Below are 26592 nucleotides of genomic sequence, written 5' to 3' on the forward strand. Positions count from 1 at the left end.
AGTGGCAAAATAAGACAATCCTACAACTTTACATCCCTTCCACTGCACTTCTTTGTAACTAGCACTATATTCCGACATTTGTATCTACAGTTCAACACTTAAAACAAAGAGTTAGGACTTTAAGACCAAGTTAGAGTAAAAGCAACATACCAGCACCCACTTCGCAATTTGTTTTCGAAATCTTGAGTCATGGAACACATCTCACAACGTGTACATCACCGATGGAGCCACCGCAGCTCCTTATGATCAATATACTGGTATATTAAGAATGGCTTCTCTAAGATGATGAAACCAATAGAGAATCATGGCAGTTTTTTGTCTTCCTGCAAAACTAATCTTCGTTACAACAAAGAATTCATAGTTTTTTCTAGTTCATGAATCAACAGCCAGCATTATCATACCACTGAGATGTGCAGTTGTAGGAGGGATAAGGGGAGGGGTAAGTGGCATCTCCCTGTCTTGTGGTTCTCCTTACAATCACAAATCCTGTTTACTACAGCATGTTTGCTTCAACCTGAAGATATCCAGATCCTTTCAGTTCAGTTGGTGAGCAACTGTAGTTAGGAAGATTGACTTACTGCAAAGAGACCCATTCTTACCTCATGACCAATGCTCATGAAATATACAACCATGACTTAGTGCTTATGCAGTGCTAGTGGCCCAGTTCCATCAGGTGAAGGCAAACAGACTACAGTGGAAAAAAAAAAAAAAAATGTTACAGTATTTTGTGAGTTTTTGCCCATAAATGTAGCCTAACCTCTGTCCCATACACCTCATGGGGACACAAAATTGGCTGTTACTGTATGACTTCCTGTACTGCACTGTTGGAAACTAAATACTGTAAATAGTGACAATGCTCCCAATATTAACACGACATAATTTTCAAGTGTAAGATACCCATATTAGCAAAGTTGTTTACTGGGTAGAAACTGACATCTCCCCAAGTAATCACTTGACTAATATGGATATAATTCTTTCATCTAAATCATTCACAGCAGTGTTATATCATTACACAATATGCCCACCTTGTGAATCACCAGAGAGAGTTTGCACACTCAAGTGTTTAAGTAGCTTAAATATTCTGCTTTGCCGCCTGTGATTTATTATAATGCTGTTTTGAAGTCAGAAATGACTGTATTTTTGTGCTTTTACTTCTCCTTGAAACGGAAATATGTCTCACTTGACGCAGCATTTAGCCTGCACACATCCTAAACTTAAGCAAGGACTCGCTGAACTGTTTTGCTATCTGCTCACGCATAATAATGATAATAAACTAATGATGATAATAATAATAATAATAATAATACACTATAAAGCATATAAATGAAATGAATTGAGCCTGAACATGTGTTAATCAATATTCACGGTATCAACAACGCTTCATGACCAAGACATCCTTAGTACTGTTTCATTCTTGCAACCATCTGGGTCGTATTCATAAATTCTCTCAGGCCTAAGCTAGGGTTATTTATACGAACTCATACTGTACACTTGCCATACACTTCAAAAATCATACTAGAGTGAACACTAAAAAAAAAAAAATAATAATAATTAAAAAATAAAAAATAAAACTTTGGCTATGATGATTTATGAATTCTCTACCAGACGATTTTAACCCCTTCACTCCAATGTATTATATATTGTTCTTGTTACCTATAGACGACAGATTGAGAGACTTTCCGTACTGGAGGGGTTAGATTTAGCCTTCATAAAGCCCTTCATTAATAAGATCCTTCCCATTCAATATACTGTACTCGTCTGCAGAGAGGAAGAAGAAACAAGAATTGAATTGAGGGGGTTAAGATATGCAGAGAATGGAGCAAGGAACAGCCTTCATAATATATTCAACTGTGAGAAGTCTTCCCAAAGATTAATTTAAAAAAAATAGCGAAAACATAATATATAAGGCCACCCTGCTGAAGAGACTTAAGCAAAGCTGAATCCACATGTACTGGCAACCCTTATTATTCAAGTCAAGGAGGTCGGAAAAAATATTAAACTTCACTGGCAAATCAGCTGTATAGGGAATGGAATTGTACTGACATTTGTTTTACTGAGGGCTTATCTGCTATAATAAATGTAAAAATACGACTACAGTACTTCTACACTAACTTGGCAATGATTTTTGGCCTTTTGCATCTTATTTCACCTAGCCCAGAGACACAAATAGATAATACGTCAGCTCTACATTTTTTCCATTCCACTGCATGACTCTACATTCTTTCCATAGCACTGCATGACTAGTACCATATTCAAGTGTATATGTATTGATGTAACAGCATCCAAGTTTACAGAGGGCAATTTTAGGCAGAGAAAAATTTAACAATGAGGTGTATATGTATCAATCACATTTATAATAACAAATGATACTGTTAACTGTGACTGTTAGCGTGAGGTAGTACTGGAATGACAGTTTTTCAGGAATTACTGTGGTCTTGACCACTTCAACTTGGGTATGTCAGTTTTACATTATTCTTCCTGTTACCAGACAACTTTCTTCTGCAGATGGGGGGGGGGGACATGCTGAGGGGATTAATGAAAGCTGAAGTTAACACCCCAATTCGTAAAGTCTATCTCAAGTTGAATATAATTGTCCGGGGGGGGGAGGCAAACTGCAAAAGAAAGCAATCAGCTTCTGACGAGGATTTCCTGTATGCATCGCACATAACAGTTGCTGCCACCGAGATTTCACCTTCCTGTGCCCCAGCCTCTGATACACATACTGTATATGGGAAAAGTGGATTACGTTACGATAAGATGGTGGTGGTGATTACTGCATTTTTTTATTCCCCTAACCCATAGTGACATGGAAGCAAGGTCTACAACAAGAACTCACCAAACACTTCAATTCCTTCAGTATGATGCCTGTTGTTTTCTTAAAACGTTATTTTTGTTGCTGACAGAAAATTGCAGTCTGCTTGTAAATAATCGGTATAAACACTTTCAGTACATGGTTTTATTATTATTATTATTATTATTACTATTATTTTCAGTCACATTATTACTATTACTATTATTATTATTTTCTAATCACATTATTATTAGTGTATTATTATTATTATTTTCAATCACATTATTATTATTATTTTTATTATTATAATATTTTTGTTTCCTCCTGACAATAATCTTCACTTCAGGAAAGACGCTGCCTTACTGAATACACTGAACAGCCCAATGTATGATACAGAAAATGAAGTACAGTAATTAAAGTATATAGTCGTGCACATTATTTCCTTTACACTCCATCAAAATTAGGTCGATGCCTTGTGAGATCCGCTAAAATAATTATCAATAATAAGCAAGAGGGACTGGGATGGCATCCCACTTGCTACCATCACCTGCAAAAGTTTGCTGTCAGTCTCTAGCCAGCACTGTGTCCTGCCTTCCACATTCCTCATTATTCCTTTGTTCTCTCTCTCGAGTGGACACAAATGCCTTCCCAAGATGGCAGCATATCAAGATGGTGGTTCCACCATCCATTTCAATAAATGTGCCTCGGCTCCCTCCCTGTCCCCCGAAGAAGACAGTGGACTGCAGGAGAGGGCTAAGTTCAACCTGTAATGCACTGGATTCACGTCCAGAAGAGCCTGTTGGCTCAACAGAAAGATCATGACATCATAACAACAGAGGTCACTGCCTGGACCCACAACAATATCAATCATACTGTCTAATTGTGTGATTCATTTTCCTATCCACCAAAAATTTTTTTACAAAACATCTATCAAGACAGCCAGCATGGAGGTATGGGCAAACTTTTCATCGGGATAGTGCTTTCAGGACATTGTATGTACAGGCTGAGAAACTACTGAGCCGTAACTCATGACCATACAATAAATTACAATCTGCTATCATCATACATTAACAAAAGTAATAATATAAATAAATGCCATCAGGTTGCATTATAAATTTTCACTACTGTCTTTTTTTCTAAGTTTTGGCGTCATTCTTGAGCAATAATGGGGAGAAAGAGAGAGAGAGAGAAACTCACTTCATTACATATTCTATCACCCTATCACAGCCGACATGAATATAGGAAACATGCAACATATCTAGGTAAATCCAGATAGTTCCTTGGTGACTCCGCACATATCCAAAGGAACTCCAGACAATTCCTAACTGATTTCGTACAATTCTTTGGACCTGGACACATGTACTCAAAACATGCACCTGGAACATGTTAGCAACAGTCTTGAAGAAGTTTACGTGGAAGTTCAAAGCATCATTGTCATGGACGTTTTCGTAGCACTATTCGGAAACATGTTGGTAACCTTGGTGTACACCGAGCATGAATGTAGCTGCTCAACTGAGTACCAGAGATGGTGAGCAAAGGTCACCTTAACATCATGGGTTGGGCCAGTGATCAGTTGCTACTGTTATGAGTACTGTGGTTGTCCCACCGTGTACTAGTAGCAGCCAATAACAGATATTCTCATGCTGAAATGATAGGAAGGATTGCTAAGACACGTGTCCATGTGGACCACATGTCAGCTTCAAACGTGCTGAAGCCACTACCACAAATTTTGTCATCAAGCACTGACATGTTTGTTGTATATTCGGCAACAAGATTCTAACATACTGATAGCATATTTACGGCAATGCTTCGAACAATGTTCGAGGGCATGTGTGTCCGGTCGCTTAAGTTTTCATTCATTCATTGCCAGATGCCATGTATCCTAAACGGGGTGGCCAACGGCTTAGAGTTAATTGTTTTACAGGGAGGGGCACTAATCCTCCACCAACCCCACTTGACACGTAGGGATGCCAACAGCATCTGGTGTTCCCAGGTGGTCACCCATCCAAGTACTAACCAGACCCAACGCTGCTTACCACGTTGAGTACACCGCTTCCCGTCAGATCAGCGAAGTTAAGCAACGTTGGGTCGCTTAAGTGACACTGGATAATTCCTGGCTAACTCCGGACAACTACCTGTATGTGACGCCACATATTTCCTAGGTGACCAGACAAATCCTGGGTGGTGCTGGACAAATCACTGAATGACGCTGGATAATCCTTGGTGACGCCGGACAATTTCTAAGTGAATCTGCATAATACTCCACCTAAGTCCAAGGTGACACCGGTCAATGCCTAGGTGATTCCTGTGATACTCCATGTGTGGGTGATGTGTAAATCTAGGATGCACATGCATGCAAACAAATATACATGCAAAAATACACGCACACACACACATTATTGATGGTGGTGAATGTTCATGATTATGATGGTTGTGGTGGTGATAACAGGGGTTGTGGCGATATCAGAGGCTGTGGTGGTGATGACGACGATGGTGCCAAAATACAACTTAGTAAGGATAGGAACAAGTGGACTAGTACAGCACACATAACACTCCCCTTAATGCAATCACTGGACATGGCAGGATCATACAAAGTGTTAATAAGTGCATCACTGGAGTTGCTCTTGGCTTTAGAGGCTCCCTAACAACTCTTCCTTTGTTATTTGTTCTGATGGATGGCTTTTATTAAGCTGGGACTACTCTGATTAACCCCTCTTCAACCATGGACACTTAGCTGCTACATTCAGACTAATACTGACGCTTGTATTCAAGTAAAATGCTGGCAGTCATGGGGTTAATACTGATACACACGCGGCACGGGCAGAAATAACCGAGGAGCCACACAACCTCCTATACACACACAAACTCCCCAGCAACTCTTCCTCTGTGATCTACTTTGCACATCACACCTTCGTGTTCTCTCTTCCCTACATCTTCCTATAAATATCACAGACAAGAATAATTACGTGCAATATGTAGATATAAACTGAGTGAGAAGAAGTACGATATTTCGTTCATCTTAACTTGGCACAAATTTTTGTCCTTTTGCTGCTTATGACACGTACCATAGCTCAGTCGCAGAAAGACAATACTACAGCTCCAAGCGTTATCATAGTAATTGTTCGTGACTAGCACCACACTCTAATCTCTCGTTGCAGATCAGCATTCACTGGAAAGATGGATATTTTAGGGTAGGTTATGAGTGGACATAGTATAGAGAGCTTCCCATGGCCAGTAGAATTCGGTGCAATACTGCAGGTGTGGGCGGGGTTTTGTTCTCGTATGCTTAGGAGTTTGTGTAGCATCTCTCCTTTAGCAACATATTTCACATCTTAAACCTTCATATTTCCTTGTATGTTGTTTAAATATTATATTTTTTCTAATACTAGGGTTTGTATGTTTGTATAAATATCACAGACCAGAATAATCAGATGTCACATACACATATTAGGTGGAACGAAAGAGTGGTAGGCAGCCTCCTTAGGTCATATTTGAAGTGGCTTTTGAGACTTCATAACACCCCTTGTTTAGTTATTTATTTTGGAAATTACGTCTTTATATCCCTTTGTACAGCATTAGTCCAAAATCAAATATATCAGTATTAAAGCAATATAAATAAATTACTGGACATCAGAATGTGAAGGAATAATACACAAAACAAATTGCTGAGAAAGAGGTGCTACAAAGCCTCCAATGGTACTTGGAATATGGCCCTTTAATGGACGAGACTACGGTCTTAGCTGTTGTCCTGGGGCGGTGACGGGGGCGGGTCACGGCAGTAGCAGAACTTCCTGAGGTGGGCCAGGGCAGGAGTGACACAGTGTGCCTGGTCACCGTACTTGTTGGTCCGGCTTACATCCTCAAGCTGAAACACATGCAAAGGATTACAGAATTTCTTCAACACTCTAAGGACCCTTTACTTGCCTTCCCCTCAATGTTAACCTGGATCAAGTATCAGAGGTGACATGACCAGCTATGATAGAGTTAACAACCAACTCCAGCTGATACAGAACAACCAGCTGATGCTGAAAGAGACTGAAGATTTTGTTCACAGTATGTCCTGTATCTATCCTACATACAGTATGTACTGCAGCAGCTTGCTCACATCCCTCACGAGGACAGGCAACTATACTAAACATATTCAAGCAATATTTGGTGGGTCCTAGCCAACTGCTGCATATGGCCAAGGAGAACCACTTTGTCACAGTAGTGACCTGCCACTAACCAGTGCTTCTCACAGGGTATTGTAGTGAGAAAATTCTAGCAGAAATCTGGTACTACAGTGGCTGTATTTGTAAGTGAATGAAAGCATGTAATGTCATCCTGGGAATATCACCAGATTATGAGTATGTGAGAACTCATGATAGGACTACCTAATGCAGCCGCTCAAATATCTGAACAGGTAAGATCAAACTCTGATCGGGAGAATCAGTACACACACTTGCTACTGACCCGACCATCGGAAGTATTTCCGTCCTCTAGCTGGTAAACAGAATACTGAGGAATTCTGACAATTCCATACATTAGCGCAGACAGTTAAATATATTTTTTACTTATCATTCAATACTGCAAAACATTTAAATATTTCATACTACTTACATATCATGTTAACCAATATTATACACACCTGAAATGACTTTGTAAGGATGAGTGGATACGTAGAGTTGATGAGTGTTGAGCTTAGACAAAAGTACCGACACTGTGTGTGTGTGTGTGTGTGTGTGTGTGTGCACGGGCGCTAGTGTTGGTGTTAGTACGTACCCTGAGCGAGAACGTGTCCTGCCTGGTGCTATATGACAGTGATGCCTCGTAGTGTCCCTGGCCTGGGGATGTCACCACGGTCACCTGGAACATCATCTCGCTCACCGCCATCTTATCACTCAGGTCAGGAACGAACCCGTCTATGTCTGCATTTTTCTTGAATGAAAGCAGCCCTGGGGGGAGTAGGATTAGAGACGGATATTGTATACATAAACAGAGAGCAGCTAGACAGACAAACAGACACACACACACACACACACACACACACACACACACACACACACAGATAGACACAGAGAGAGAGAGAGACTTCCTCCCAAACTGTGATTTCTCTGAACATTTGTATATACAGTTGCAGACATAATTATCAATTCACGTCAGTACAATAGACACAACGAACAGTGACTTTCGAAATGGTGATGTGATGCTTGAAAGCCTACAAACTTTTCAGTATTGTGGTTGTCATAGGCGGGGAGGCTCACCATCCACTCACTCGATGTAATGCTGCTCTCGGATATCTGCCCTTTCCTCTCTTCTTTTCTTCCTTCCTCTTTTGTATTTCTTTCCTTCATTCTTTCCTCTTCCTTCTGTCTACAGGTGACTCTACACTGTGTGAAAAGCCAACTGGTTTTCTGTACACCAGGAAACCATTTACTATGCTGGGTGGGAACCATGTAACCAAATTATGGCGCCTGGTGGTTTTGAGGGTAATTAAGGCACTCCAATTGGACTGAGCCGGTGCAGGTTTATATCACTGAGCTCTATAGTATGGAGAGGCCATCTCTGCAGTGACCATGTAACTTTGCCCACCACATTGAAGCAAATGCACTTGTCGTCTCCACCATGGTAATGCAATTGGAACATTGTTCTTAGCTTCCTGTTTCTGTTTCACTGCTGCTTACATAAGCTGAGCAGTGGGCCATGGCACTATATTTCTTGAATTCCTCGGCTTATTTCAAGAGGTGTGGGTGTTGGGCGTAGTGCATATCATCAGCGCCGCCCTGGGCCCCTGACAGCGGGAACACAAACTACGCGGTGCTACCCGTGAAATAACCCCTCCATACTATAGAGCTCAGTGGTTTATATCCAAGGGATGGTTGGGGTTTACTGTTCACATAATGCCACTCATGGATGAGTGAGGCTGATCATTCTCATCTTAAATGTCAGGACCATCTTGCCTAAGCCCGGGCTCCTACGCTCCTCATGGGACAACACTGGCTTAGATGATGGATGGATGTAAAGGTTTCATAACTGTTCAACTGAAAAGCAAAGAGATATTACTGTCCACATCACCACCACTCTAACCCTCTTTTCCACTTACATGGAGTGGGAAGGATCTTGCAGCATGAACAGAAAAAAACTAATTATAAAAAATAAAAATACATAAAAAACAGGAATGCTGTTAATAGACTGACCAAGAAGCATGACCAACACATCCATCCACTTATCATTCAAGGCCATGAACGTCTTGGCTCTATTTCATATGTCAGTCAAAACACACACAACTGAATAATTATCTGCAGCTCAACAGTAAGTAAACAATAGCATAACTTTCATGAGTAAATATTTATCATCACTAGCGCTGACGATGACCATTCACGTGGTGGTGGTATGTACCCTGGGTGGAGCAAAGCAGCTGCAGCAGTGTTCACAAAGAAGTCAACCCTCCTCATATCTCCCTGTACCTCGTCATGGGGAAGGACCCTTGTCCAACCCTGGCAAGGCACTGTTAACCGAAAAAGGGGACGCTGGATCCTTACCTAGTGTGTGCTCTGTACTGTGCATGTTGGACAACCCCACTGAAGCAGTTGCTTTAACCTGTTAACTGCTTATGGCGGTTTTTTGGAGGTGTCCGTGGTGCGCAGACATGGGGGTAAAAATGAAATTTCCCAAAGGCCAAATTTTGTCTTAGGAACTGAGAGAACACATGCCAAAGTATATAGTAACGAAATATTAGCTCAATATTTACCTGGTAAAGCCATGGATGAACATCGAAGTGTCTGATTCCCTACTGGAATGTATGTTTTTTGTTTTCTTTTTCTTTTTCGGTTTCAGTTTTGAAGGCTCAAAAATGCTTGCATGGGTCGGCCTTGGTCACCATGACACTATATTTAAAATTCACCTGTGCAGCCCAGGCTGTATTGAGCAGTTGCACTCAGAACATTCCAGGCTGTATAGAGCAGTTAACGGGTTAAGTAGTTGACGGGTATGCTCGACCAGACAGACCGTGGTTAAGCACCAGCAACAACTGTCATCATCAGAAATTATAATAATAATAAAAAAATCAACACCACTTGTTAAACCAGACCATACATCCATCCATTTAAAACTCAGGCCTCAGAATTCTCAGTTTTTGTCTCACTGGCTCATCTAAAAACAATACCAGACAAACAGAAAAATTCATCTTTGAGGTGTTAAGGCCCAATATCAGGGTACAGTAATAATACTAATCATCATCAACATCATCATGACACTTCTTGTCACTAAAGATGGGGTTAGGAAGATTCCAGAAACAAGGAAAAAAGGCAGTATGGAAGAAGAGAGGCACTAACCACATATCCAGCAAGATGAGCTATAAAATTTCACTCCTTCAGTGTCTTGCCTCCACCTCACAAGCCTAACCATCTCTAGTCCAATAAAATTTAAAGTACCTGACCAGCCTATTGCCCCTGATGGCATCACATTATCAGCTCAACTACCTTATGAATACCCAATCTCATCTTGCCTCGGGGCTCAAACACTTCAATGTGTGTGTGTGTGTGTGTGTGTTATTCAATCTCATCTTGCCTCGGGGCTCAAACACTTCAATGTGTGTGTGTGTGTGTGTGTGTGTGTGTGTGTGTGTGTGTGTGTGTGTGTGTGTGTGTGTGTGTGTGTGTGTGTGTGTGTGTGTGTGTGTGTGTGTGTGTGTGTGTGTGTGTGTGTGTGTGTGTGTGTGTGTGTGTGTGTGTGTGTGTGTGCGTGTGTGTGTGCGTGTGTGTGTGCGTGTGTGTGTGCGTGTGTGTGTGCGTGCATTTTTGATGCAGGAACATCTCCACATGCAGCACTGTCTGACTTTCTCACTAACACTTTGCAGAGGCAAGGGGTTTCACTTCCATAGGTTTCAGCAACTGCAGCACAGTGACACCATAGCACACCACGCACCATACCATCCTCTCACACCACAACACAATTCCACACCAACGGCATTTACCAACGGGCCCTATGTCCCTGTATCTAATACTTTCAAGTTTTTTTCTTTTTTACTTTGGTGATCAATCCTATTTTATGGAATTTGCAAGGAAGGTTTGTTACCACTTTTTTCATGTACCTTCCCCAACCACATTAATCTAATCCAACTTACCTTTAGTAGGAAGTAGTTTGCCCGCCCAGAGGACCCGCGAGAGAGTTAGCTGTGTGCATATTGAGCGGTGTGGTGCGGTGTAGGTGTTTATGTAGTGGATGAGAGCATGTGCGGCACGTTGAACCTGCTCCTCACCCACACCAATGGGTTCCCAGGTCAGGCAGGCACACCAGTGAGGTTCAATGAAGGCGTCTGCGCATGTCCTCGATGCTGGCACCTGCAACACCAATGTCACCCCTTTCAGTGCAGCTAGACATTGTTATATTGGCCACTTGTTGTAAAATGTAATGATGTGATATAAAATTAGTGTTGTAAGTTGGGAAAACTGGCAGATCATGTTTTTAAGTTGTAGAGCAACAGTGCAACATCAAACAGTCAGTTTCTGTAAGGGACAACACACACACACACACACACACACACACACACACACACACACACACACACACACACGCATGCACACGAGTAAAGAAAGTAAAAAAGATGTCTTCCAGAAATGACTTACTGTAGTATATTGAAAAAAGAAATATCCACAACCAACCAAGGAATTCTGTTGTTATGGCCTCAGGCTCGTCTGGACGTGAACCCAGTTGTCTGCAGGCTGAAAGTGCCCTTCTGCTGCAGTCCATCCTCTTTCCAGAGGATACGAAGAGAACTGAAGGGGGATTTTCATAACCTGGCAGCAGACCCACTAAGTTATAATGGTGTCAACATGGGATGGTGTCTATTTCCAGTATCAAATCATGGAATAAAGCATCATTATATCTTGCTCCCAGCCATTCACAACATGAGACTCAGAATCAACTTCTTGGCCTCCCACGCCTCCTCGACTTCGGAACTCACTCACATATACCTGTTTCACCACCTTATCAGTGACAGGTGGTGGAGAACATCGTCCACTCACTTGAGGTAGCGCTGCCTACTTCTTCCTCAGATGACTGTATACTGAGTGGCAAGCCTAATGGTTTCCTGCAATCATGGAAAACAATTTACAACACTGGGCTGTAACCACATAACAAAATTATGTGGTGATGTGGGGCCTACTATGGCACTCCTGTTAACTGGGTGGAGACCTAGGTGCAGCATCCATCCAGGAACCTAACCTAAACATTTTTCCTTGCACCTCACTGTGGTAAGGAGCTGTCCACCACAAGGTAACTTTAGATCACGGCACGGGATGGTCCCGCAGGGCCGATTTCTTGGCTGCAGCTGATGAATCTACTCGGCCAGACAGACTGGGATTATTCTTCTAATAGGACCACCACCACCACCTTATATGAGTATACATTCATTCTCTCCATGTGACTATACCATCTACACCTACTCTCTCCTATACTATTATTAGCCGATATCTTTACTCACATATTCCGTGCATCCCATCACAGTACTAATACAATATATATCTCTTATCCTATCCACTGGATACAATCCTCAGTAACCCCATTTCCACTGTTCTCGACTTTTTGCTCTCATGCTGCACGAAAGCCTCACCACCTAGAGCAGTAAAAGCATCGGGTTCCTACACCTCCTTCGAGATGAAGGAACCTCAGGCTAGGTTACTGGTAATCCAGTATACTTAACGGTAGAAGATGATCTCATTCCTTTAAGGCATTACGTAGCTGAAAAATCCCATCACCTCTTGGGCACTGAAACTAGTCAATGTCATGTCTTAGACTATGACATTCTAATCACTAAACCACTATACCCTTTTCACCTTCACTTGGTCAATATTTTTGTCTTTTTGCTGCTTTTTCCATGCAGCTCACTGGCGGAAAAAGACAATGCCAAGGCTCTAATTCCTTTCAGTAGTACCTCTCTGTGAACAGCACTATAATCTAGTATGCCTCTACAACTCAGCATTCAGGATGACGCAATGGCAATTTATATGCCAAATTAGAGCAGTGAAAGTATAGGTGCCACCTCTGACAAACCAACCTGTCGAAAGAGTGATATGCTCCTCTCGGTGACCTGGCCAAGGCGAGCGCCCTGGAAGTGCAGCACGTCCAGCATGGTGGGGTGGATGTCAAACGGAGTGGTAAGCCGGTGTATGTTCATCCTGTGCATATAAATACAGCTGACTTGAACATGTCCAGTAATTTCCCACATCATTCTATGGGCTATTTCCTAAGATGAGTACAATCATCTGGCACTAGAATGAACAGATTTTTAAAAATCATCAGTGTAGCAAAGATGTTTGTAACAGTGGTAGTTGTAAACACAGGTTAAACTAAATGTGAACCCAGCGAAGTGCAGGCTGAAGCTGCCCCCCTCCTGCAGGCCACCAACTCCCTTTCAGAGGAGAGAGAGGGAGCTGAGGGGCGTTTGCATAACCCGACAGCAGAAAAAATATTTACTATGCATTAGCAAGACCCTGGCTGGCTTTCTGGGCCCTGGTGTTTTGGTATTATCAACATCCCCCTCTCCCAGGCCTTGCATACTAACAAAGATCTTTCTTGTTCTGGTGCAAAACTTATTCCCCTGTGAGGTCAGGGTATAATGCATAATGTGGTTAGTCCACTACAGCATTGCTTAATTCTGCTGAATGCAGTTTAATACAGTGCTATGACTCTACATTCAGTTCTTAACACTTTTGTAACTACCATCATATTTTAGCGTAAATATCTTTTTGCAGTTCTGCATACAGGATGTAGAGACAGCAATTTTTGAGTACGTTAAAGAGGAACAGGATATTTCCTCTATGCCCTGCATGTCATACAAGAGATCTGAAAGTGAGAAAAGGGGAGCTGGCAACCCCTCTTTCTAATGGTAAAGTGAGATGATGACTTCACCTCTCAGCACCTGTGTTGTAGGCAACCATGAATCTTTTGAGGGACAAGAAAGAGGCACTAGGTTGTGTACCAGTACTAGGGGCTTCCTTTTTCTTTTGATATTTCCCAAAGTACAGAAAAAATTCTGTGCACTGGATGACCTCAGTCTATGTAAAGTGTAATACTGGGTTAAGATGGTGGAAACGACAAGAGAAATATGTGGCTTTCAAAACTTGTGACTAGGATGACAAGAATGGACGTACAGGAAGAGCCAGTACCTGACATTGCCAGCGGCAGAAGGGTATGTGTTGGTAAAGCTAGCAGGCAGCACCAGTGTCATGAACGGCAGCCGCTCCTCCTGCTTCCCTTGTTGGGTCCCTCGGATGCTGGTGAATCTGAAGGATGGACACCACAGGTGCAGTGAGGCAGGGATAAATCACGTTGTTACATGGGTTTACAAAAAACGCAGACCTTGCGATCCTATGTGGGTGACTTTAAAAGTAACAAAGACTTACAATCTAATTACATAAGATTGGATTTTAAGAACAGGATGGCAAATTAAATGCCAGAGTATGACCGGAAAAGGCAGGACAAAGTAAGCGAGAAGGTAAGGCACTCTAGATCAAGGTAGGAGAGAGGAGGGGAAGGCTGTTATCATCAACCTCAGTCTATCTGGCCGAGCAGATCCATCAACCACAGCAAGCAACTGCCCTTGCTGGGCTGTCCTGTGCAGTGAACCAATGATCTCTTGCAGTTGACAGAACCTCACCAAGGCGAGGCACGGGTATTAGTGTGGAAGTTTGGTTCCTGGATGGATGCTGCATTTGGGTCCCTACATCCAGTTAACAGGGGTACCATACTAGGCTCCATTTCACCCTGTGATCTGATTATATGGTTGGGACCCAGTGTTTTAAATGGCTGCATGGGTTATGGGTAACCACTAGACTTGTCACTTAATGAAGAGCCACCTGAAGTGGAAGGAAGAGTAATAAAAAGTGACAGGAAGGAATGGAAGGAAAGAAGAAGTAGGAAGAGAGAAGTGCAAACACAGAAATATATATATATATATATAGATAGATAGATAGATAGATCCATCATCCAGTCCTATGTAGCCCCATGAGGAGCATAGAAGACCGGGACTAGACAAGTTGGTCCTGACATTTAAGATGAGAGTGACCTGCCTTACTCATCCCTGAGTGACATTACATTAGCAAAAAAATCCCAACCACCCCTTGGATATAAATCTACACCAGCTCAATCCAAATGGAGTGCCTTAATTACTCGCTAAACCACCAGGTGCCATAATTTGGTTATATGGTTACCACCCAGCATAGTAAATGGTTTCCTGGTGTATAGGAAATACAGTGTGTGTGTGTGTGTGTGTGTGTGTGTGTGTGTGTGTGTGTGTGTGTGTGTGTGTGTGTGTACCTGTCATGTGTATTTTGTTGTGTGCATCTTGTGTCATGTGCATCTGTGTTCATGGTCACCTATCATCAACAGAAGTGTGCGTATTGTATCATGTGCACCTTGTGTTGTGTGTACCTGTGTCCATGGTCACTCATCACCAGCAGCAGTGTGTTCCTGAGATGGCCACGGTCGTGCAGGGAGGTGAGCAAGTCCAGCAGGTCTAGGTCTGCCAGGCTCACCAGGTTGTAGTCATCGTGGGACAGCTCAGAGTGGAAGGCGAAACCAAACTTGGGCTTGTCCTTGTAAACCTCCATGAAGTTGAGAACGTAGTCAAAGAACACCTGCAGAAATATTATTATCATTTCACTTTCACTTGGTCTAAAATTGCCATCCTTCCATCTCGAATGCTCAGTTATAACAGACCGCCACTACAATATGATACTATACCCTTTTTAAAGTAACTTGGCATAAAACCACCAACTCTCCATCTTGATTTTTTTTAATGCAAGGAAGAAGGAACCAAAGGCCAGGGGCCTGCAAATTGCTCCCTCCAAGAAAAAACAAAAACAAGATAACAGTGAGCCAAATTCATGATCCATTCATTTTGAGATGCCTGGACACACTGCGTTTGAAAAACTGGAGATCATAGGCAGTAGGAAAAACAGACAGAGGGAGACAGTTCCTAAGTTGGCCTGTTGCATACATGAAGGACTGGGAGTATTGGTTAACTCTTGCATTAGAGAACTGGACAGAAATGAGATGAAAGTTTGTTGCAAGAACGGTGCTGCGTGCCTGCTGTAATGGTGGTGGGATGCACACAGACAGTTCAGAGGAGCAGTGACCACGGAAGTAGCGACAGAAAAGAGATAAAGATGCAACAATGCGGCGAAGAGACAGAGGTTGAGGGGAGCAGTATGAGGAGAGCTAATGCGACGAAAAGCCTTTGACTCCACCCTACTGAGAAGAGCTGTGTGTGGGGTGCCTCCCCACATATGAGATTGTACTCTACACGTGGGAGAATAAAACCCGTGTATAAAGTCAACAACTGTGCAGGGGTAAAGATTTTACACGAGAGGTAGGCTAATATGTTCTTTCCAAGTCAAATCCCGAGTGAATGAAACTCTAAGTATGTTTAAAGGTGATGCAGGATTGAGCTGGATATTGTTAAAAATCAGAGGGAACTCCTGTGGAAGACTTTGTAGGATTGATATTATGAAAGAAGTGAGTTGTTGATTCTTTAAAAACAGGGTTATTTTTACCCCAATCAGCGATATGATCCAAGTCAGACATTAGGTTTGCCATAGCCTTATCCCTTGTTTGCTGATGCAACTGCTGAGTTGGACGCTCCAGGAGGCAAATGGAAAGGTGAAGTGTGGAGTCATCAGCATATGGGTGGATGGAGATAGATGTACAGCTTAGAAGGTCATTGGTGAATAAAAGGAAGAGAGTTGGTGATAGGATAGAGACCTGAGGAACACCACTGCTGATAGATCTAGGTGAAGAATGATGCCCATCTACAACAGCAGCTATAGAACTACCAGAAAGGAAGCTGGAGATGAAGGCATAGACAGAAGGATAGAAACTGTGAAAGGGCAATTTGGATATTAAAATGCCAGACTCAATAGAAAGCCTTTGAGATGTCAAGTGCAATGGCAAAGCTGCTGCCAAAGTCTCAAAAGGAGGATGACCAAGAGTCTGAAAGGTAAGTGAGCAGATCACCAGTGAAGCGTCCCTGGCGGAACCCATACTGACGATGAGAAAGAAGGTTGTGATAGGATAGATGCTCAATTTTTTTTTTTTTTTTTTTTTTTTTTTTTTTTTTTTTTAATAGACTTGAAAACTTTTGAAATACAGAATGTTAAAGCAAATGGGCGATAGTGAAATACAGGATGTTAAAGCAATTGGGCAATAGTTTGAGGGCTGTAAATGGTCACCCTTCTTTGCGACAGGCTGAATGAGGACAAAACTTCCAGCAAGAGGGAAAGGTGCAAGTTGACAAACATAGACAGATGAGTTTAATTTAAAAGGGCCACCAGCACAGAAACACAATTCTTGAGGACAATAGGAGAGACCCCATCAGGCCCATATGCTTTGTTAGTATTAAGGCCAGTGATGGCAGAAAATACATCAACTGAAGAAATATTAATATCAGCCATGAGGAAGTCAGAGGGGGGAAGAGATGGAGGGACAACACCAAAAATGTCTAAGGTGGGATTGGAGAGTCTGAGCGAAGGGTTCTGTTTTATCAGCAGAAGAAAAAGCTACAAAGCCATCAAAGTGGCAAAGAGGCATAAAATTGCCATCTCTTCATTTAGAATGCCGAGCTTGTGAGCAACTGAAAATACATGTTGACATTTTCTGAACTTTCTCATTTATTTTTTGATCAATTTCTACCATTCAAACATCATTTTGTTCAGAATTTCAAGAACAAAATGTTCAGAAGCTTTTTTCTTAGAACACTATGTTTATGATGTAAAATTAGAAAATCTGAAGTGCAAAAACAACCAACATAATTATGCAAATGGACAGAAAATACTGAACTTATCCAATAAACATTTTCAACAAAATATGCAGCATAAAATGCTGATCAAAATGCTTTATGACTGATGAAAATCCGTCCATAAAGAAGAAAGTACTGTTTATGTGCAAAATTTTGCCATTTTACAATACGGCACTTAGGTGGAATTGCTACTTTGCAGTACCGGTACTGTTACTCTGGTACAGTGGCAGTAGAACCACATATATACTGTACCAAGTTTTTCTCACCATTTTGCCTATCAAACGTTCTTCTATGGAAAAGAAAAAAAAAAACTATAAAGACTAGCCTGTATCATGTTATTTACAAGTCACCAGTAGGCTCTGGCAGGCTGTGGCGGAAATATCATAAGACACTCCATCACCACCACGAAGATATATACCAAGTTCTTCACACCTCCATGCCTATCAAACGTTCTTCCATGCCAAAAAAAAAAAAAAAAAAAAAAAAAAAAAAAACTATAAAGACTAGCCTGCATTCCACGGTATTCGATTTATTTACGTAAACAAACTTATAAAATACACCACTTCACCTGGCGGTACCGTGCTTCCAGCCTCTCATACTGTGGCGGCCTTCCTCAAGCTCTTTGCCTTACAGCCATGCCGCAGGTATTCCAGTCTCATCTTGGGAGCTTTGGTGTTCCTCAGCATACTTGCAATCACAAAAATATCGGTAGAAATGAAATAAATATCCCCCAACCTGCACTCTATCGGCAGATCAGTTCAGCTCAGTTGATAGGTGAGGAGTATTGCCTATGCATCGGCACTCCTCTTGTCAATTTATTTTTCTAGTTAATTATTTTTCTTGTGTTCAGATCGTGTTATGCTCGTCTTTTTTTTTTTTTTTTTTTAATGCTTCTTTGCTATTTGTTAAGGTATTCCTCTTTCTTTCCTTAATTTCTCTCTTTTCCTCCATATATGATATAGGTAGTCTTTTGTTCTTCCTATATTTTCTTCACTAATTATGAAATTTTCATTTCCTATATAAGGCTGTTGTAGGCGTGACTAACTGAAGTTTGTTTACAAAGTTTTCTCTGATTCTCAAGTCAAAGAAAACGGCATTGGGGGCTACTAAAATAAAATTAGATGAAACAAAAGACCGTCATTTCTTTTTCTTTTTGATCGAGTACGGCTCGACGCTCGCCTCCCACGACTCAGGTGAGAAAAAGGGCCAGAATACCTGCTTACAGCTGAAATATGACAGTAATATGTACATATATATAAATGTGCGGAGCAGTCACAGATGAACCACTAAGGCACAAAAAAAAACGAAATCAAATTTTTGGTCGAAAATTCGCTCACAACCTCCCCTTAACAAGAGATTAGTATTAGAATATGATGCTAGTTATGGAGAAGTATTATGGAATGGATGTAGAGGTGTACTAATAGCTTATTCTGCCATTGAGCTAAGCATATTCCACAAAAAACGAAAATCTGGGCCAAATTAATGTGAAATAAGTAGAGTGCTGCACATACTGATGTAGGGAAAAGTGAAAAGATCTACAGGGTTCAGCTTTTAGGAGTGAATTTTAAAGATACAGTACTTTTACTACCAACTAGATTCATGTTACTATAAAACTGATCTAATTAAGTAATCTATAATAACAGAATATATACGAAAAATAATACATGATCAGCAATGAGTTGCATTCTTGCTTTGAATGCACTTAACCCCTTCAGCTCAGAGACCTTTTTACTGTTCAATTCTTGCTCCCTACAGATTTTTTTTGTCGTTTATAGGGGAGGCGTTCAAGACAAATGAAATTTGTATCTGACTCCTGTACCTCGAAAAATCTCTCCTCAGCTGAACAAAATCGTCTGTCAATATTAACATAATAAATATTGCCATACTGACACTGTAAGCCATTTCATGCAGGCGATTTTTGGTACAGATTTTAATCTGACAACACAGATCCTAACAACTGATTCATTCATTCAAAGTAAAATCCTGCGCTGCCCTGTCAGGAGCATGGGGGACCTGGGGCTAGGCTACTCAGTCCACAGATTTAAGGCGAGAAGGATCAGTCACCCGTCCCTGAGCAATATTAAGTGGGCAACAAACACCAACTACCTACAACATTAAAGTATTAAATATACTGCAGTGCTACAAAGTCTTTAGGCTATGAACGATAAACTCCAACACCCGGAGTAAATGATAAAAAATAAAAAGGCTACAAAACCTGAAAATAATAAACCGAAGTGGATTTGTTTTATCAGGAGTGGATCCCGCATGTGTTAAATGGGGTCCAAACTTTTACTAATTTTTACCCATAGATCATTTTTAAAATACTTGCATATCATAATAACGGGAGAGAGAGTTATGCGAATCACCACAGCTTACCTTACAACCCTAAACAACGAATCAACAATAGTATGGTCAATTTCTTCGAGTGGATATTTTCAGACCAATACAGTATCTCTGCCGTCCATTCACTAATTCTGTATATCTGTTGCACCAAAAATACCACAGATCAAAATGGGGCACAGACTTCCTCGACGCTCCCCCTTGGATCCGTCACTGGTTTTGTGGTAATTCTAAAATCCACATCACCGAACAGTGGACATGACTAAGAGAGTCTGCGGGGTGGATGCGCCTGCAATCACTTAACAGCCTACCTTTTTTTTTTTTTTTTTTTTTTTTTTTTTTTTTTACTACGGTATTCTTACATGACCTAAAATTCCCATCTTCCCATCTCGAATGCTGAGTAGTTTCTGCGAATTTCACCTCTTCAGTCGGATGTCCTGCTTTTCACAAATTTCATGCCAATAAGAAGAGATTTTATTCAGGTTATGAGAGACTTCGAATTGGAGGGGCAAGATAATTATACCCTTCACTTACCACCCAGCTTCGAGACGGTCTGCACTAGGTTGTTAAAAATCGCCTGGTGGTGGCAAGAATGAACTATGAAAACAGGCCAACCAACTGAAGGGTTATAGCAAGAACTCTGTATATATAAAATAAAAAGGCGACTTAAATTTTTACTAGGGTAGGTGAATACATGGAAGGTGTGAAGGTAGGCAGAACAGGAAAAAGGTTAGCTAAAGAAAGTACTGTACTGAATGATGGCCAACACACAGGAATGAAGACAGGCACTCCAGTGGTTTTGTTGAGGCGTGGCACGCACGTACGCACGCACACGAGAGAGAGAGAGAGAGAGAGAGAGAGAGAGAGAGAAGGCAGTGGTGGTAGGCAGGGCAGAGCAGGCAGGAAGGTAGGTACGCAAAAACTAAAGTAAGCAGGAATTATGGGAAAAACAGGACAACAAAAACTAAGGAATATACTAATGAAGGTACAGTACAACGGTCTATAGGCACAAAAACACACAAATAGACAGACAGACACACAAGCAAACAAGAAGGATACAAGGCGGGCAGACAGGCACTGAGACAGGCAGAAAGGGACGTGGGCAGGAAGGAATGATCACAAGCTCAAAACTATTCTTAAGCTTTTGGGCAAGTACTGTATGAAGATGGGAAGGATATATGTGGTGGAGGGTAGTTGGATATTTAGGTGAGTAGACAGGTGGAAAGTAAGGACAAATGGGAAGATGGAAGGGAGGATGTATGGACAGATGCAGGATGACCCAGACACAGACACTTCCTTGACCTTCTGCTGATTGGCTTGGGGAGGGGCAAACGAAGTGGCAAGCATGTAAATATGTAGGGAAAGAGTGAGGGAGGGAGGCAGGCAGGTAGGTAGGTAAGTAAGGGAGGGAAGGAGGGAGGGTAGCAGGTACTGTAGGTGGGTAGATAGGTAAACAGAAAGTATGGAAGGTAGGTAGGTTGGAAGTAAGGACCAAAAGCGGGAAAAAAGCTAAGCCAAAGAAGTTATTACTTCAAGGTCCGCATACAGTCAGACAAAAGAGCCCCAGGTAACCTTGTGTCGGGGCCTGGCAGCGAGGCAGAGGCGGGGGTGGGCTTGGTAGTGGGTCAGCGCCTCGATGAAGAACGGACGCATGTAGTGGTCGGTGGGTGGGGCGTCGAACCCTCGCAGGCGGTACGTGAACGTCCCAACTTTAGGCTGGTCCTCCGCGTACACTGAAACATAACTGGGACTTTATAACGTGATCTCCTTCCTATCCGTAGGTGGGAAAAGGATGCCGGGATGATGATGGTGATTCGTGACTGATGACTGAAAACTGATGCATAATGAATGATAACTGACGACGACGACAACAACCACTATACTCAGTTTTTTTTATCGGGGCGAAGATGCGTGGTCATGTTTAGCTAAATGCAACGTTACTTCATAATCTCTTTACTCGCTAGCATTACTAATTGACAACATACATCTGAGGGGGTAATTTGGGTTAGTAAATGTTATTTGGACAAGTTGCATTCAGCCAATCATCACCAACTTGTCAACTGCATCTTCGCCTCATTAAAAAAAACAGAGTATAGGTTCAGTTTACAACAGTGAACATGGTAATAACATCAGAACACTCATATCAGTACAGTGAGTACTAGTGAGGCATGCTAAAACAGTGAATACATATGTACGCATTGTAACCAATATTTCTACACTTACAACTGCACTACACTTACAACAGCAAACACACCAACACTTACAATAGTAAACACATCAACACTTCCATTAAAATGTAATACTCAAAAAAACATTAACATCTGTGAGCATGGGAGTCCGGAGGGGGCGGCAAGGGGGGGCAGCTGCCCCCCCTTGAATTCCAAAGTGTGTTTGGAACTTTCCCGGTCCCCCCCCTCCGGACGCCCATGACCGCACATATATAATAATTTCTTTTATTTTGCCCCCTTACAAAAAATCCTGCGGACGCCCCTGTCTGTGAGTTGCGCAAGAAAGAACACCTGAACACGACTCTGTCAACTCAATAAGTACTCATATCAGAGAAGTCAATGATAGTGATACATGACTAGTACTGCAAGAAATGTGGCTCTATTACCCTTACAGCCCGCGGACGTCATCTTCATTTTGCTCTTACTATCTTTTCACTCTTGTATTCAACACAGGACACACATTTTGAATATGATTGGGTTACTGCTTACATTAATCTTTTCACAATTAGCACGATCTCCAAAGCTGATTAATATCGTCTGGTTACAACAATAATCAACTATGCTGTTTTCACCTTAACCTGGCTCATATTTCCGCCCTTCTGCAGCTTATTTCTCGTAGCTCAGAGGATGAAAAAGATTATGATTCGGTTTTACATCCTTTCCATGGCACCTCTTTGAGACTATCACCACACTCTGGTGTTAAAGTACTGTTACACGTTGTCATTAAAGATGGAGAGATGGATTAGGACAAGTCAGAATGAAAAGAGTACAGTCCAGGAGAGGCCCCTTAACAGTGAAGGAAGCTGCATCCAACCCCTCCAGCTCCAAAGTTCTCCCTAAGGTTAAGAGTCCGTAGGTAACAGGAGTAAATAGGACCTCTTCTTGTTGGTGTAGCCAATAGAAAAGAATAAAAAGCGGCATAACAATGACTGGTGAGTACACCGCCTATGCCTCCTCAATTACGGAGTTCTTACCTTATGTAGGCTACGCGATAACGAGGCAGGGCACCGTCTCTCAGGTAATCTCACACACACACACACACACACACACACACACACACACACACACACACACACACACACAGTGTCTTTCCATCTACACGATGACTCAACGGAATGGGTACTCACACGTCACATAGCCGTTGTCTTTGAAGTCGTTCCACACCATCGGGTAGGAGTTGACGTACTGCGCCTGGGCTCCCATCCTACGTCGCGTCTCCGGTAACTCCAGCTCCGTCTTGCCTACACATGCCATATCAACACGCGTTAGAAATGCTGTCAGGTACACATAACTGAAGAAATATTGGAAAATACTAATAATCTCAACAATATCCTTAAATTAATTACAAAAACAGGAAGTCAGCCTGTTTCTTGTCGAACCCTTGGGGGCTCCTGGGCTATAAGAACAAAGGGGATCTAAAACTGCCCCAAACACTTCACTTGTTGATTCTGGCTTTGTATTTATAAAGAATCTTAAAGTACATGTAAAACATATCAACTTAAGAAATCTCTGAAAATAAGAATCAGATCCCTAAGAAGCACTGTCTACCATTCATTTAGACACTGGGGAGATCGCTGGAGCTGCCCTGGGGGTTCCAGTATGGCCCAGTCCTCTCCTGATTAAAATTCGTATGAGACATGATGGCAGGCTGACCCTTCCGGCAATACATAAAATACAGCCAATATCCTCTGCGTCACCGGTAACTCGGCTCAGTCTTGCCAACAGTTTCCATGCCATAAGCGTTACAATGTAGCCTGGTACACCAAGCTTTATCAATTGTGAGAAGAATAAAAAAAATATCCACTATATCATAAAACTATTGGCAAAAATCACCAAAAATATAGTCAGATATCTCGGCATCTCAGGTAACTCCACCTCAGCCATGATCAGGGTTGCTACATCAAAAAACGCTAAAATGTTTAAAGTTGGAAGGCGCGAAATTTTTAAAATATCACTACAATATTGAAATTTTTTCTAAAACTATTCAATTACTCTCAAACTTTAGACAGAAGTTAGGTAGTTATCAATTTCTCGAGATCTGATGTCCAATGCGCTAAAATGGCAACGGTGATGCTATTATCTGCACAACGATCACGTATTGTTATACTGTTTACCACAATACAGACACATACACACACAGAACATTCATTCATTCCTATCCAATTCTGTATCCGCTCAAGTTTAACATGCGTCTGAGTTATGTATCTCATGGCTCCACTCCATTCCGATTCCCATATGCTGCACCCTTTTATGACTCTTACCCTCTACTTTTCAGGCTCCTGCCACATCTAAGTGTGCCATACCCAAGTTCCTAAGTTAATATGGCCACTAACATGCAATCTTCTTGCAGCCTCCATGCTCGGCTCAGCTCGTATCAAGGCCTTCACAGTACAGCCCACCTTTATACTTGAGGCCACTCTACTCTCCACTTCCTCTACACATTTATCACTTAGCTATTAATGCATTGAGGTATTCTGACTCATTTACCTGTTCAAGCCTTTCTCGAATCACCAGGACATTACAGTAAGAATTACCTTCACTCTCAACAACGATCATTACGGTACTCTTCTCTCCATTTACTTAAAGCCATGCCGCTTGCACACTTTTTTCACTAACAATACCATCATTTGCATTTAGGCATATCTGATATGAGATAAATACACTCATCATTGTTCACCACCAGCCCCAACCCGCTTCCTCAACAAGTGTCTTAAACTTTATAAAGCGAGAGAGAGAGAGAGAGAGTCATAAAAGAATTGCATGCCTTTCACTCACTCCAGCAATGGTAATGAATCAGGCATACACAGTATACATCCATCTATTTTTACACATGCTTCACTACCACCAAACACTCTCTACAGCATAAAGTTTTCTATCCACGTCATGTGGAAACTTCCATTACCTATCCCTTCAAATTATCAAAGATAAGATTCTACAAAACCTTGGAAACCAGTCACCTTATCAATAATGACCAGCATGCATTCAAGCAAAGAGCTTATCTTACATGGGCAATTATAAATAACCATCCACTCATCATCCAATCTTGTACTGTCTCATCAAAAGCGCTGAGGCCTGGGGCTAGGCCAATTCCGCCTGACACCTAAGGCTACGGTGACCACTCACTCACCTCTCAATGGCATCATGTGAACAATAAACTCCAACCAATATCTCATATGATTAGAGCGCCTACGCCCACTAGGCCACCAGCCAAACATTTACTGATTATATGGGCCCCACCCGAAGTAGTAAATGGTCCCACTGTGCACAAAACAAAAGTAAAGGAAATCACAGTAGGGCAAGAGGTAAATTAAAAAGGCTGGATTGAACTCAGTATTAATGAAAAGGATATCATTTTGAAGTGATACCGTACATGAATTTGGGGAAGGCTGCTCTATTCAAAACTTTTCCCCGCATCCGACAGCAGTAACAGGTAGATACAGGAACCGTAGTTAAAGGATACATAGATTCACGAAAGCTATATGCCTACCTACAGCCAGACACCATCTTCATGGGGATGGCCACAACTCGCCTTTATGTCGTCTTGTCCACTATCAGGCTGCCTTTTCTCCATCTCACACCACCCTCTTTCATATACAGTACCTCTCCACCCCGTCCCTCCATCTCATCCTGTTTCCCTCTCCCCCTCCACTTCACTCACCTACATTCTCCTAATCAACCTTTCACTTTCTCTCCATATGGTCAAACTACCTCAGGAAAAAGTAGCCCACTCCAAAATTCTCTCTACTGCTCCACTGAAAACCCTCCCCTGTATCCGATAGTTAAGAAGGTCATGAAAGTGGCGCCTGGGTAATGATGTGGATGTGACTGAAAGTATTAAAGAGGAATACTGAGATGTTTTGGCCAGAGGAGAGGATGGACAATGGGAAGTTGATTAGGAATGTGAGTGAGGTGGAGGGGTAGAGAGGGAAAGGGAGACCAAGAATGAGGCAGAAAGATGGAATCGAGATATAAGAGACAGGGATGCGAGTTGGAGGGAGGGCAGTCAAATAGGAGGGGACAGGGCGACGTGGAGGCGATTTGTTTATGGCCACCTCTTACGGGATTAAGGCATCTGGCTATAAACAAACAGTAAGGTAAATAGATAGATGGTTTTGAGAAATGTGCACTAAACCCTGGACTGCACAAAAAAGGTCCCTCACAGATCAGATATGGATGGATTCAAGAACAGCAATACCAGCACCTTCAATGAAACGACACTACAACCAGATATGGCGGTGCTGGAGGGGGACGCCTTCATGTGATGGCACCGATATGACTGGATTGTTCTGCTGTCGGGTTACACAAACGTCCCTCATTTCCCTCCTTATCTCCCCAAAGGAGAATGATGAACTGAAGAGGGGTAATTTCTGCCTGCACTCAAATGGATTCACGTTCAAATGAGCCTGGAATTGCAACTACCACTACTACTACTACCAGAAGTTTTGTGATGGCCATAT

At 42.0% G+C, this 26592-nt stretch overlaps 1 protein-coding gene across 1 annotated transcript in view; it reads right to left on the bottom strand.

The window, feature by feature from the left end:
- Positions 1-6527: 6527 nt before the first annotated feature.
- Positions 6528-26592, bottom strand: part of LOC145399676 (uncharacterized) — a 38372-nt gene continuing 18307 nt past the window's right edge. Inside the window, exons 7-14 of the mRNA XM_080272219.1 lie at positions 23263-23376; positions 21480-21640; positions 15203-15408; positions 13939-14055; positions 12828-12948; positions 10896-11112; positions 7553-7725; positions 6528-6656 (exon numbers count right to left, since the gene is read on the bottom strand). Coding sequence (XP_080128345.1) covers positions 6528-6656; positions 7553-7725; positions 10896-11112; positions 12828-12948; positions 13939-14055; positions 15203-15408; positions 21480-21640; positions 23263-23376 — 1238 coding nt within the window. The remainder of the gene's footprint in view (positions 6657-7552; positions 7726-10895; positions 11113-12827; positions 12949-13938; positions 14056-15202; positions 15409-21479; positions 21641-23262; positions 23377-26592) is intronic.

The sequence above is a fragment of the Coenobita brevimanus genome, chromosome 50 (genome assembly GCF_032717465.1).
Source record: "Coenobita brevimanus isolate Jiangsu-jjx chromosome 50, ASM3271746v2, whole genome shotgun sequence".
In the NCBI taxonomy this organism is placed as follows: Eukaryota; Metazoa; Arthropoda; class Malacostraca; order Decapoda; family Coenobitidae; genus Coenobita; species Coenobita brevimanus.